Source organism: Myiozetetes cayanensis, unplaced genomic scaffold (genome assembly GCF_022539395.1).
Source record: "Myiozetetes cayanensis isolate MyiCay16 unplaced genomic scaffold, myiCay2020 scf20-37, whole genome shotgun sequence".
Lineage (NCBI taxonomy): Eukaryota > Metazoa > Chordata > Aves > Passeriformes > Tyrannidae > Myiozetetes > Myiozetetes cayanensis.
In genome coordinates this window covers 3,858,884-3,873,008 of record NW_026087412.1, presented here as the reverse complement: position 1 = coordinate 3,873,008, position 14,125 = coordinate 3,858,884, and the positions used below count along the sequence as shown (strand labels likewise).

Here is a 14,125-nt window from a genome sequence, read left to right as displayed (position 1 = left end):
TTTTATTTCAAGACCTGCAGGTGAATTTGTGTCCCCCTGGGAGCCAGGAATTCCTCCCTTCCTACAGAATAAGGGTCACGTTTCTAGCCCTGCTTGCCTGCAGGGTACAGTCTTCTAAGCTGTGAAATGTTAATGTGTATCCAGCTTTCCCAGTGAATCAGAACTGAATCTCAGCCATCCGTGGCATCATGTAGTTAGTTTTACAGCAGAAAAACTCTAAACTTTGTGAAGTAGGCTAATTATTTCATATTTTAATCTCTGAAATTGCTTGGGGAGTTAGAATACTAGAATGAATCTCTGCTGATAAATGAGTAGGCAGGGAGTCAGTAAAAAAAAAAAAAAAAAAGAAAGAAAAAAAGTACGATAAATGAATTTGTCACATGCTTCAGCAATTTATCATTCATTTCCATAATTAATCACAAAGCTCTGAAATATATTGTATTCATATCATCTGTGTTGATACACCCACAGCAAATGGCTGGGTTTTGTGAGCCTATCTGTTTGGCTCAAAATGAAGGTAAAAATTAAAAGAAAAATTTCAAGCAGCACAGAAACATAGAGGTCATGAAACATACAGCAGAAAATCAACCTCTTGATATTTTTTGCCTTCCTGTGGCCGTACACGAGTCCAGGCAGCCTTGGAGGATAGTTTGGAAAGCCCTGGCAATGCGTTCTGAGAGGAATATTGTGTTTGTCTTTGCCATTTCCAGCCCCTCCCTGACACGCAGTACAACGGCAATCCGGAGTCAGTGGGGTACAGGATCAGGTTCTGGCGTGTGGACCTGCAGTCCCCTGTGCTGACGAAGGTTGTCAATGACAGACTGGAGAGAGAGTACACGGTGGAAGACCTGGAGGAGTGGACAGAGTATGAGCTGCAGATCCAGGCCTTCAACGCCATCGGGGCAGGGCCGTGGAGCGAAGTCGTGAGGGGCCGTACCCGGGAGTCTGGTGAGTCAGAGCAGCACATCTTCTGGGACAGACACACCTGAGAATTCAACCACTTTTCTGCCTTTTTGTTCAGCTTTTAATCAATTTTTTTGGTTTGGTGTTTTGTTTTTGGGCAGGGTTTTTTTTTGCTTGCTGATCCATTAAATCAAAAGTGAAATTAAAAAAACACAATCTCTAGATGCACTAAAGACAAAAAGACATACAGACATTTCAAGGAGTTATTTATTTTTCATTCCTACCCTTCTTTCGTGCACAAACCTGCAGGTTATTCATTTAAAACAAACGAAGCAACCTCTCCTCATTCCTCTGCCCCAGTCTGGCAGCAGCATGGACAAGACAAGGAGAAGCTTGTGTACCAACTTCTCTGGTTGAGGTTGCTTCCTCCCCAGTACCCCATTGCCCCTAATTTTCCCTCTTTCCTCTCTGCTTCTAAGCTGAGGCAGATTTTCTCACAGCTGTGGTCACCTGAAGTTTCATTTCAAGCATCAAATATTTCTAAAAGGGCACAAGTCACTTCAGAGAGATGATTACACAGACAGGAATGAAATAATTATCGGAGATTTGGATGGCATGTTTTCAAACCTGCCTTCCAAAATTGTGTGTACAAGGCTTTATAGATATAACCTGCTTATAGTCCTAGAGCAAAAGGACTGTATTGTCAAGCTGAATTGTCCAGGCAAGCACAAAGACTTCAAATATCAGAAGGAAACAGTCACTCTCAGGAAACAGTAAATTGCTGTTTGCTTGAGTAGCAACAATAAAGGCAGATGTTGAAAAGCTGCTCTCTAGCAGTTGACTTCCACAAAACCTAATTCCAAACCTGCCCTATGTGCATCTGGGAAATTAAAATTTATATTTCAAGTAACTAACAAAGTAGGTGACATATATGGTTTAAAAGTTTAATAGTGGCAGCTCTTTGTGACCCGGGTTTATGCAAGATTCAACACCAATATTTTTTTCTTGTTATTTTTTCCCTATTTTTCCTCATTAAAAAAGTTTTGGGATTTAATCCTATGCATGCCCTCCCCTTAAATATGCATGTCTGTGCACTGGGTAGTACACAGTGTTACTTGGTGGGAAGCATGAGCACACACGGCAGGATTTGGTCTGCTGGTTCAGATAACTCGCCTTTGAACCAGCCAGAGAGAAGGCTAAACAAAGTCATCCCCCTCCATTAAAGTGCAGCTTTTTGGGAAGTAGTAATTGGAAAGCTGTTGCCAGAGGTATTTTAAACAAGGCTTGTGCTGGAGTTAGAGATAGCACGGCCCAGGAAAAACAGTTCTGAAGTGTTGTGTGACATAATAAAAAGATATCGCATCCTCCACTTTCTCCTTTCCCCTGCTCTTCAAACACTTCTTTTGAAATGTAGTAAATACTGAGATTAAGTCATTTCATAAAACCTTAGGATTACAGTGCTCCTGCTCAGCATCTAAAGATCAGAGGTTACTCGTGGATTTGGCATTTTCTCTGGCAGTATTAAGAGAAGGTTGACTTGAAACCGATTGTAGGAGGCACAGAGAAACCGGGATCAAAATAGCACAAAGCTGTGATTTGGGTGTAAGGACTCGTTTGGTTTTTTCCAAGTGTTTTCTTTGATACTGACATCTGATTCCCTGCACAGAGCAAGTCAGGGCTCAGACTTTTGGCTGTATCTTCTTAGATTTAGAATATACAAGACACGCTGGCATAGCAGCAGGCTGTATGAGAGCACTTCAGGGAATCTGGAATTAACCTGTATGCACAGTCAAATGGGGTTGAAATGCAAATAAAAGATATTTAAAGCCGGAGAGAAAGGTCAAAGCAGTTTTAGGTCTGTCTTCTGAACTATAAGAAAAATTCTATTTATCGGTTATGTTTTCAAAGCACTTCAAAAGCAGGTGTCCTAAATATTTCTGTTTCTGTTTTTTAGATACAAAGTCAGGGAAGTTGATTGCACTGGTGCTGTGGATTGTAAACATCCCTCACAGCTGGCCAGAGGAGCCTTGGCCAGGATTGTGTGGTGGTTCATTGACAGAACTCACAGTTCTATTTGACATTGTCCAAGGAGCTCAGGAGTTAAAACCTGGGCACTAAACCAGGTCATGGTACCTGATGACAGTGCAGCCACTGAAGTTCAAAATCCTTATTGAAAATAAAGCTGTACTTGAGCACTTCTGTTTGTTTTAGGTTGTGCAATCCCATCACTAATAGCTGAGCACACATGCCAACAATAGTGGAGTGTGTCATTACAGGTACTCACTGGTTCCTGAAGCTCTTGAATATAAAACACATGAGAGAATAAATAATCCTGTAGGCTTTGGTAACCCAGGCTTGAAAAACAGTTGGAAAACCCTAAAGTGAAAATCTGAGATAGGACTGCAAGCAACTGAAGATGGAGGGAGATGAATTAGGATTTTTAAACAGGATGGGTTTTGTCAAACCAAAATGTTTTTTATACTGTTAGGAATTAAATAGCTCATTAAATTTTACAGTGTAAAATAACTGCAGAGTAACAAGCTCAGATTCCACTCAATAAATTGACAACAATAGTAGGGAAGCAAGAAAATGCAAAGACATCTGATGTATTAGAACAACCTTGGCAGGGCTGCTTCCTCTTACAGACCCTCTTGCTCACAAAAAATTCATCTCGAATACACCTAACCCAGTGCCTTAATAGATTTTTTGTGCTCTTAATATTCAGCTACATGAATGTGTATACTTGTCTTACAGGATGAGCTACTCTAGGAGCACGGTCACACATCCATGGCAAGGATCAATCTCCTGGTGCTTTGGAGACTGACCTTCACCAAGCACTTACTGTGCTGTGATAAAGCATCGCCTGATAATTCAGATGCGGCCCAGTGTCACTGTGGGAATTTGTCAGTTTGTACAAGCTGAGGATTTGGCCTGCAATATCTAATTTTATGGGCAAAATGGATGTGTGCTGTGGCTACGCTGCTTTTGCCACGTACCTTGCTGGAAGTTTGCACTTCTTAATTGACGTCGGAGGTACAATGCGCTGCTCTAATTCTTGCTTTCAAAAAGAGTGAGGGATGTGCAGGTAAAATGAGCTGCAAAAATGGAGAAAACCACTGCATCACGCTCTGTAGCTTTCTTAGAAAGCCAGAATACAGACTAGCTTATTAAAAGCTGCTTTTGGCCCAGTTAGAGACATAAAACGACATAATTTGCTATACATCAAATGTGGCTATGTCAGATGTAGAAAGAGGATGCGTGATCTTAGATGCCAACATGGATAACCTTAAAACTTGAGCTCTTATTGAAGTTGCAGTGCAAAGTGCCAGTAACTCTCTAATTTCCTACGTTTGATCTTCAGAAGTGCACCGTGCAGCTGGCAGTTTGCTGGATTAGCTCATCATTTAGTTTCGGCGTTTCCGGTTCATTTTGTTAAAGCTCTGGGATTTTTTTTTTTTTTTTTTTGGACACTGTTGCTTGGCTTCTGTATTATTCTTGCAGGTTACTAATGAGAACTCAGCTTTGGAGCTTATAACAAAGTCTTCAGTGCAACAGTTAAGGAAACCAGCGTTAGAGGAGGGAGCTTGCAGAGGAAAGAGGGATTATGCACCTCACTCACTAATTAGTCTTAGCAAACTATCATTTCTTTGAATCGTGGTTTCCTGAGAGAGGAGAGGGGTCAGAGAAATGAAGGTTACATTTCAATTCATTCTTAAAGGGTCGATCAAAGTCTGTTACTTGATAAAAGACTGGCAACAATAAGATCCATAAAATCATTTGCAGGTCCTGAATTCATCCATACATATTAGAATAAAATCCTCAACGCTGATATGAGAACTGAAGAGTTAAAGGACACTCAGTGAATGCACGGATTTTTGCCATTTAGGCACTGGATTTAGATTCCCTTCCAGGATAGGGGACATTTAGCTGCTCTGTCACTGGGAATTGAGCAGAGTCTGGGCTAATGAACCTTCAGACAGACTGTTCTCTCCTTTGTCAGCTTTTGAGTGCCCCTGCCAGCAGCCTGATCATACCCACCTCAAAGGGAGGGTGCAGTCAGGGCCAGCCTGGGCACAGCCTCCACCTTCTGTGAATTCAGGACAGCTCATGGCTGCTGATCAAAGAGGAAAAGAAGTATTTGTAAAATAAAGTAACTTTTTTTTCTCTCTTGAAAGGCTTCGAAACAGATAAAATAAAAATAAACGTGGCTGGAAAGGGCTTCTTTCCTCTACACATCCTGGTTCCCTGCAACCCACCTCCACCCTTTCTCTCTCCAGAAGTGATTCATGTGGGAGTAGCTCTTTGTGAAGATCTACAGATAAAGTTATGGCAGCTATCCAAAGACACTCATGGCTCCTGGCAATCTATTTTCCTTAAACATAATTATATCCTTGTGGGGGATAAATCTAGGAAAAGATTTAAAAAAAAAAGTCACTTCAGTGTTGGAGGGGAAAAAAAAAATTGGATTTTGCTGCAGTGTTGTGTGATGGTGCTCTGTTTCTCACGTCCCAGATAACTGCTAACGGGGAAATTGTTTCAGAAATTACTATCTCTGCTGTTAAGTTTGAGTGCACAAGGGTGGGAGTGGTACATTTTTGAGGGGGGGGAAGAGGTTTCAATTTATATTAATTCTGGTGTCATACTCATTATCTCATTCATGTTGCTAGGAGCTTCAGGAGCTCGCCTGCAAAACAGCAGATCTGTTCTTTCATTTGGACAGCCAGGAAAGCCTTCCTTTCAGCAGAGACTTGGGCTCCTTTTTTTGTGACAGATTCAGGCCCTAATCAAGCCTTACTGTCCCTAAGCGCTTGTGTAACATAACTTGGTGAATGTTCTCTTGAGGTCTGACAGGTGTATCAGGCTTTAGAAAAGATTGTACCCTTCAGATGTTGGAAAATGCCACGGGGAAAGAATGCGAAAGGGCAGCATAAAATGTGAACTCTTAAAAATAGCCTCAAATCCTGCTTGCATAACGTGACATGCCATTAGGCTTGCCTACAAGAGCTGCAGTTGTGTGGTTCTGCAGCTCTCAGGGTTTTAATGGCATGGGGAAAATGCAAGTTTGCTCTTCTCTGGAGTCAGAGAAAATTACAGTGTTCCTGTGCCATCAGTTCTAATGATGTTTCTGGTTTCCTAAGAGCCAATTTTGCAACATAAATGAAATAGGCATCTCTCATTGACACCGTATCAATCCCTGAAAATACACCTTGTGTTAATGTATCCGTCTGTAATTGATGTATTGCAAATGTTGAGCGCTCTCACATCATCAAGAGGCTCAGAGGTTAAAGAACTTCTTACTGAACTGGGAGTGCAATCCAGTGGGGGAAATTATTGCTAGCTCCAGACGAGATGCTATAATTTCCTTTCAGATAATATAGGAAGCCAGGATGGCGTAAAACTTCTTGTTAAAACAGATCATGCTATAAGATAAACTCCCATTCAGAAAGATTTCCAGCTTTTGGCATAGGGAAGTAAAATGTATGGGAAAGAAATACTAGGAGATAGACTTCTGGAGAAGTCCAGCGATTTAAACTTGGTTCTAATTACTGCAAATACATAGAACTTGAAATTTATTCTTAGCTGTCAATATTTACTGTCTGTCTGTAGACACTGATAAGTATTAAATGTTTAGCTCTTTACAAACATTGTCGTTTCTGAGATGAACTGGCAAGAAATTGTGAGACAGGCTGAAATATAAAGATGATATAGAATGAATGCAAGAGGAGAAGGGATTGTCTAGAATGTATTCCAGTCCTTTTGGGTCTGAATACTCTTCTGTGGGAGTCTGTCAGAATCCTAAGCAGATGGAGCAAAATGATCTGATCTGTCTTACCTATTTCTGCTCTTTGGTAATGCCATGTTATTCCAGTTCCCTCTGCTCCTCCTGAGAATGTCACTGCTGAAGCTGTGAGTTCCACCCAGATCCTGCTGACATGGGCTGCAGTCCCCGAGTCTGAGCAGAATGGTCTCATCCTGGGGTACAAGGTATGGAGTTTCACATTTATTTGATTTTTCATGCTTTACCAGGAAATGGTTTTGTATTTGTTATGTAATATTCACCTGCTGGATATTCATATCATTCCTAAGTCAGCTGGAGAAGATATAGAAAATGTGTTGCCTTTGAAAGGAGCGATTGGTGAATATAATCTCATTTTACATTGTGTGAAAAGGGGGAATCTGAAACGCATGTCGCTCTCTCCGGTCCTCATGTAACGATCTTCTTCCTTCTGTATTTCATCCACATTTATTCTGCAGATCCTTTTCAAAGCAAAAGATTTCGACTCTGAAGCAAAGAGCCAGACAGTGAGAGGGAACCACACCCAGTCTGTCCTGCTCTCGGGCCTGCGGAAATACGTCCTGTACGAGATCCAGGTGCTGGCGTTCACTCGGATCGGAGACGGAGTCCCCAGCTCTCCTGCCGTGATAGAGAGAACCAAGGATGATGGTGAGTTCCAAGGTTACCAAAACAACCATTTGATTTGGTCCTGCACTGCCTTCTTTTAGTGATGCAGGTGTAGTTGACAACTCCTCTAAGGCTGCTTGGATTTTGGGGGGATTTTTTTCCAGCTTGGATCCCAAAGGACTTCAGGCCATACATAGGATAACTCAGCACTAAATCATTGGTCACGAGCTCCTTCCCTGCAGCTAATGAAGAGGAAAAAAACTTACAAAATTGAACTCTCAATTTCTATTGAAAACAACTTTAGAGCCCAATTATAAATTCCTATTGAAGTTCAGTCATGCTAAAAAAATAAAGAGTGCTTCAATTGAAAGCAGTAAACAAACCTGAGTCTGATTGGACTGAAGGAGAAAGAGGGAATCTGCAATTTCAGTAATCCATTTTCTCCCCCCCCCCAAAAAAAAAAGACATTGATCCTGGAAGATGATCATGCCAGCTTCCTTTTGCAGCTGCCTCCAGCACTTCCCATAAGCTCAGAGGCTTCCCAATGCTGTTGGATGTATTGAAGGAACCCAAGCAAGCCCCTTGCCCCAGTGCTCCCTGGGCACACTGATGTGGTGGGAGCATTCCTGATGGAGGAATGCTACAGAAATTTAGTTCAGCTCTTAAAATATTTTTGGCTTTGTGGACGCTAAAACTAGTTTTAGTTTCGTTACCTTTGGGGGAATACATAGGTTCATATCAGTGTGAGAGGCTTCTGTTTAAGTCTCTCTTTCTCATCAAAATTTTTTCTCAGTAGTAAAGGAATTAACATTGGTTTCTTCTAGCAACTTCATTAAGATAATCTGGTTGGACTGAAAACATTCCCACCTCTGGCTTAATCAAAACATTTTCTGTGCAGGGAAGGAAGAAGTAGGAACATGAAGGGACAAGAACAGGGACAGCAGCTCCCTGAGATTCTTTTAGCCTTTTTCTCAGCATACTGTCTGTGTGGAGACCTGGCTTCTCTGTGAAAGGAAAAATTAGAAAAATTACTGTTAGCAGAACTCTGCAGGGAGAGAAAAAGCACTCCATGAAATGTACATATTGGACTGTAATGAGAAATACTTAGAACTGTTTGTTTTGGATAACCCCATTATAGCAGTTCCCTCCTTAAGTGCATGTTGGCAAATGAAACAAATTGTTCTTCCGTCTCCATACCCCTGACATAAATATGTTGTGTCTCCTCTGGGCTCAAATTAATTAAAAGTATCACCAGGAGTAATGCAGGTGGAATTTGTGCTGAAGGGGAAATTTCGTGGATGCTAATGTGTGAATTAGCATCTCCTCACCTTGTGGACCTGGGGTGGTCAGCACAGTCTGTGTTCATGTGCATCTCACCTGCCTCGGGTTCTCCTGCTCACATCTAAGTGTTTTAAGATGCAAATGTTAAGTCAGGAAGCAGTTCAAAGCCAGTGCTGATGACACAGAGAGGGGATATTATTCAATTCCAACAGGTATGAAGTGGATTAAGCTATATAACTCTGTAAAGGCAGCTCAGTGACTTGCTTCACAGTGCGTCCTCAGCTACACCAGTAGTGATGCTGCTGTGAGAAAAATCCTTCAGGATTCAGAGCTCCTGGTGCAGTAAAAAAACACTGTAGGGTGCACTGATTCTGTGTCATGTTTGGTATCCCTGGGTGCTGGAGACATTTGGCCACGGACAGGACTCCTCAGAATAAATATATATCATGTACATGTACAGGTGCTCCCAACCATTTACTTACTGGGGAGCTACTGCTTGGGCTGTAATTCTGTACAGGGTGAGCAGAAAACTTGTAATCCCTCTGACCTCCAGTCCTTGCTGCCATGGTCTCTGTTTTTCTTTCCAGCCCCTGGCCCCCCCGTGAGGCTGGTGTTCCCCGAGGTGAGGCTGACATCTGTACGGATTGTTTGGCAGCCACCGGAGGAGCCCAATGGAATTATTCTGGGTAAGATGGAGCAACAAACCCTGGGCTGGGAGGAGAGGGCTGGAGACCAGAGTGAGCTGCAGCTGTTGACTTTTCCTTCCCCTTGCACATAAGCAAACCTCTGGCTGAAGAAAAGAAAATAAGCTGGTGTCAGCTGCGAGACTGTGGCGAGGAGAAAAGTCTGTGTGGCTCCATGATTTGTGATTTCCTGAGCCAGAATTTGATATTATTCAGGCACTGTGTTTGAATGTCATCCCTCTTCCCATTTGCATTTGGGTTGGTAACCTGTTTGGCTGACTGTTGGGCAAACTGCCTGGAGACCTGGATTTTCCCCACCCTTGCCAGGCACGCCCAACGTTTCAGTCTCATGTGTGCTTCCTTTTTATTGCTTCCTTTGGATAATACTGTCTGACAGGTCACAAGGAGTTAAATCATATTTGGCTTTTCATCAAGGGAATGAGAGGCAGCAAGGCACGACAGGAATTCGTGAAAAACCTTCTCACCTTCCTGCTCTCATAACTCCTGGGTTACCTTTGCAATATGTTCACCAGTCGCTACTTGTACTCAAAACATGAAGACTTCTATAATGTAAGAATCCATTGCTGCCTCTAAAATTAAGGTAGCTCATAGTTACCCAGCAATTTTGTGTTCTCTGGTGATGCTGAGCACATTTTACAGTTAGTTCTAGCTGGTGAGTAAAGATTTGTTTCTCAATTTAAAAACAGAAGCAAAAGCTTTTGGGTTTTTGTCTAGTTCTCAATCTGACAGACCTTTCTGCTTCTAATTGCACTGCCACCATTCAGGTTCATGTGTAGGCTTTTAGCAATATTTCCTCAAGCCTCCCTTGCTGGGCAGAGGGGACCTGCATTGGTGGCATCCCTTAAATACAGGACTGGTCCTGCATTGTGCTTAAATCTTGAGTCAAGAACTCAAAGTGTTTGCTCAGGGGTGTAGTTTACCAAAGTGATCCTGGCGCCTGAAGATGCAGGAAAGTCATCAAATGGCATCCAAAGGCAGACACCGCAGGATTTTCTGAGCACGAGGAAGAGTCTGTGTGGAGCTTGGCAGCAGTGAGCTGCCAGAGATGGATCCACACAGGGTTTCTCTGCAGCTCAAGGAGGGTTGGCTTCCAGGTTGTCTGGTGGGTTTGATTTGTTGCTTTTTTTTTAAGGAACTGTGTGTCCTAGAACTTGCTCTCAGCAGAGATTGGGATTTGAATCACAGGATGTGGTTAAGGAGAAAAAAAATCGTTTGATAGAAATGATGAGAAAGCACAAAAGACATTTTGCTCCCCCGACTGTGATCCAACCTCTCACGTTGCTGCACTTTGTCAGCCTCATTTGCTGAAGTTGCAAGCCTGGTGGAGTAGGAACTCTCTTCTATTTTGTCTTTGCAGAGTTCTTTGTGCAGTACATCCCCCCCTCAGCTGGGTCCTACTCGTTGCCATTATGTTGATGATAAAATCATACAAATGCAGGGTTGGAATGAAAGGGGGAGGGTGTCCCCGAAAGAATCTTTGGCATTTTAGTGTTTGTCATTGTTTCCAGTGACTTTCACAGTCCATTCCCAGTAATACATCCCAGTATGCTTCATACAGTCCTTGACTACACTGATGGTGTAACTTAGTAGGTTTATGTCCCGCTATTAATTCCTGCCCTTTTCCACAGTACACATCCAGGTCAGCCAGTCCTTCTTTTTTACAAGTACATTATGCTTTTCCTCTTTAAGTGTGATAATTCGCAGATGCCTTTATTGAATTTCATCTCACTGATTCCAGACCATCTCTCTTCATTACCAAGATCTCTTTAAATGACACTCTTGTCCTCTAAAGTGCACACGGCCACTCGGAGCTTGGTGTCATTTTTGGAGTTTGCAAGCAGACTGGCAATTCCATCAGCCAGGCCATTAATGAAAGTATTAGAACCAGACTCATTCATGAGGTCTCATGAGAGATTACTTAATACATCCTCCCAGGTTGTTAGCAAATCATTGATAACAACATTTTTTACTTTTTTTTTTTTTTTTTTTCTTTTTAAGTGTTCATCTCAAAATATGCAGTATTTTTCTTAGGTTCTGTTTCTCTTGTTTGTTTTTGATGGGACTCTGTGCAACCATATTAAAACCTTACTCAAAGTCAATGTGGATCATATCTATTCTTCCCACCTGGCCAATTATACTGTCAAAATGGAAAACAGATTATTTGATATTTATTATTTGCTCCAATCAAACAGATATTGGCTGTTCCTTAGCACGTTATTATCCTCATGGATGCTTGTATATTGACTGGTTTTTTTTTTCCAGCATCTTCCTGGGTATTGAACTTGAGTTAGATTTTTCCATAATTCCTCTAGTTGGTCTTGCCTCATTTTAAAAGGCAGTGTAGTCTGTTTGCCCTTCTGTAATATTCTGGGATGTCACCTGTCATCTACAAGTTCTTGAAGGGAATGGCTAATTATTCAGAGATTGCTCCCTCTAGTTATATGAGCACTGCAGGGCAAATTTCATCAGGCCTTTCTGACTTGATTACATCGAACTTAACTAGATATTTGTTAACCTACTCTCTATTCTAGCCTACATCCCTACTTATATTGTTGTCAGTTTTGATTTGTGTTGAGTCTCTAGTCAGCATCAACTTTCTGTTGTGTGTGAAAAGGAAGGAATGGAGGTATCAGCCTCACCTGTCTTGTGCTCATCTTTTCTTCCCACTGCTTGACCTGTCCTCCTCCTCCTCTCTCTTGGATTTCTAATGTATTTATAAAATCTTTCTCATTGCTTTTGATGCCCTTAAGGTTATAACTCACCTTGCCCTTTAGCTGTCCTGGTTTTGTCCCTACGTGCCTGTGCTATCTATTTATACGCTCCCTTAGACCTTTGTCCTGTTTCAACTTTTGTCCAATTCAGTTTTGATTTTCAGGTCATTAGGGAGCTCTGAATGCAAACATATTGGCCTCTCTCTTAACATCTTTTGTCTCCTCTGGGATTGTTGTACCTTTTTTTTTTTTTTTTTGGTCTCTTTTAAAATGGTCAGCTAACCTGAATTCCCTTTTCCCTTAGAATTCCTTCCCAGGGCAGTGTTACCTGCCAGTTCCTGCAGTCCACCTCTTTGAAGTGCATTGTCTTTATTCAACAGTTCCCACTCTTTTTATTTTTTTTCCATGGTAGAAATACTGAGGTTCCTGGAGGAAGTAGTTAGCTGCCAATGACAGAGAGAAAAGTGAAAATTGCTCATGCTGGGTACTTCTGTGATCTTTCCTAAGAAGTGAGCTGTGCTTCAAAAACAGATAAAACCTCAATATGAAGCATTCTAAGGAAAGGTTGCATATTTTTGGGTTTGGGTTCTTTTTTTTTTCCTGTTCACCTTTTAAATCTCATTACTATAATGAACTTCCAAAACACCTTGTAACCCTCCCCACCCCAGTCAAGTGCAGCGAAGTGGAGTCATTGGGAAAAATAAGTGAACTAATTTTGTGCAGTGCCCTTCTATTCACTCTTGGGGCTGGAAAGAAAAACCACTTGCGTTGCAAGAGCAACTTATATTCAGAGCCTTTGAACTAATGTTCCTGCTCTGCTTGCCTTGTCCTCTGAGTATACACGCACCTTTGCAGCTAACATTTTTGTAATCTATATAAAAACATGCTCTAGCATTTCAGAGAGAGATTAGCAGGATGAAATACTGGCAGGCACCAGGAGGGAAAAAAACCACTTGTTTGTTTGTTTAAATATTTTACTGTGGAAGGCTGTTAGATATTTCCCTTTCTCCTTTTGGGAATGTTACACTAACCATCTGAGGCTTCACTCTGTCTTCTTTTCGGCACGCAGTTCAGCCAGCACCCACATAGTTCCTTCAAATTCTATTAAAGATAAATGATGCATTAATGTGCATATGTGCACTTCAAGCTGTGAGCCTCCCCTGAAAACGAGAGCTTAACCTGCATCCTCCCAGGCCCTGGTTAGTATTCCTCATGGTATCCTGGTATTTAGCATTTACCTGAAGCTTATGGCAAAAAAAAAGTGTGAGAGCTCCGCTGAGAATTAGAACCAAAACTGGATGTAATCCATGTTTGCAAATTCCTATTCTGATGCCAGGCTGCACTTGCACACCTGCTGGCCCTAAAACAGATAAGCAGGGAAGCCAAACAAACCGGGTTGCTGCCGCACCGCGCCGCCCGGAACCTCCCAGGATCGTTCACCCTTCCCCGAGTTGTGTGACAAATTAATAAGTGGTTGTATCTCTGCTGCGCCGTGGCCTGCACGAGTGGGTGCTGTCAGTTCTGAGAGACTCTGTGTGGTGATGAGCCTGAAAGCTTTTTGATATTCACGCTGTGTTGGCATCCTCCTGCCCGCTTGCTTTGGGGAATCCACCGGTTGTGTTGCGGTGACCTAACGTTTCACAAGGCAGTTCAGACTGTTGCCATTGATTGAGCTGAGAGAGTGCAGCTCGTGGAACTGCTTGCAGTTGTGCAAAAAGTACTTAAAAAGATGCTCAAGTAAAAAAAAAAAAAAAAAAGAAGCCTAGTTTCAATGAATAAATAAACTCCTGAAGAGTTGATCTTTCAGGGTTTTGTTTCGTGATGCTTTGGTCTGGTGAATGGCAGCATTCCCAATAGCAGCAGAGATTTGGGCTCTGATGCTATATGGGGAAAACAATTAAGAAAATAATATGAATTCCTCTTATTGGCCATCCAGATACTTCATGTTCTGTAAGGTATTCCTTTCCCAAAAAAGTTTCTTCTGATCACCTTTTAAAGATTTTACTTTCATTCATAACCTTTGATTTTTTTAATTTATTTTTTTTGTTACTCTAAGATATCTGCAACATCTTATTGTCATAATCTAGCAAGGGAAGGAAGCTGCTTATTCCTCCACTACAGCA

At 41.9% G+C, this 14,125-nt stretch overlaps 1 protein-coding gene across 2 annotated transcripts in view; it reads left to right on the top strand.

Moving 5' to 3' along the window:
- The window catches only part of SDK1 (sidekick cell adhesion molecule 1), a 390,932-nt gene that overhangs the window by 307,328 nt on the left and 69,479 nt on the right, over positions 1 to 14,125 (top strand). For both annotated transcript variants that reach the window (XM_050317843.1, XM_050317842.1), the window contains exons 26-29: positions 711 to 948; positions 6,773 to 6,888; positions 7,159 to 7,348; positions 9,175 to 9,273. In XM_050317843.1, coding sequence (XP_050173800.1) covers positions 711 to 948; positions 6,773 to 6,888; positions 7,159 to 7,348; positions 9,175 to 9,273 — 643 coding nt within the window. The remainder of the gene's footprint in view (positions 1 to 710; positions 949 to 6,772; positions 6,889 to 7,158; positions 7,349 to 9,174; positions 9,274 to 14,125) is intronic.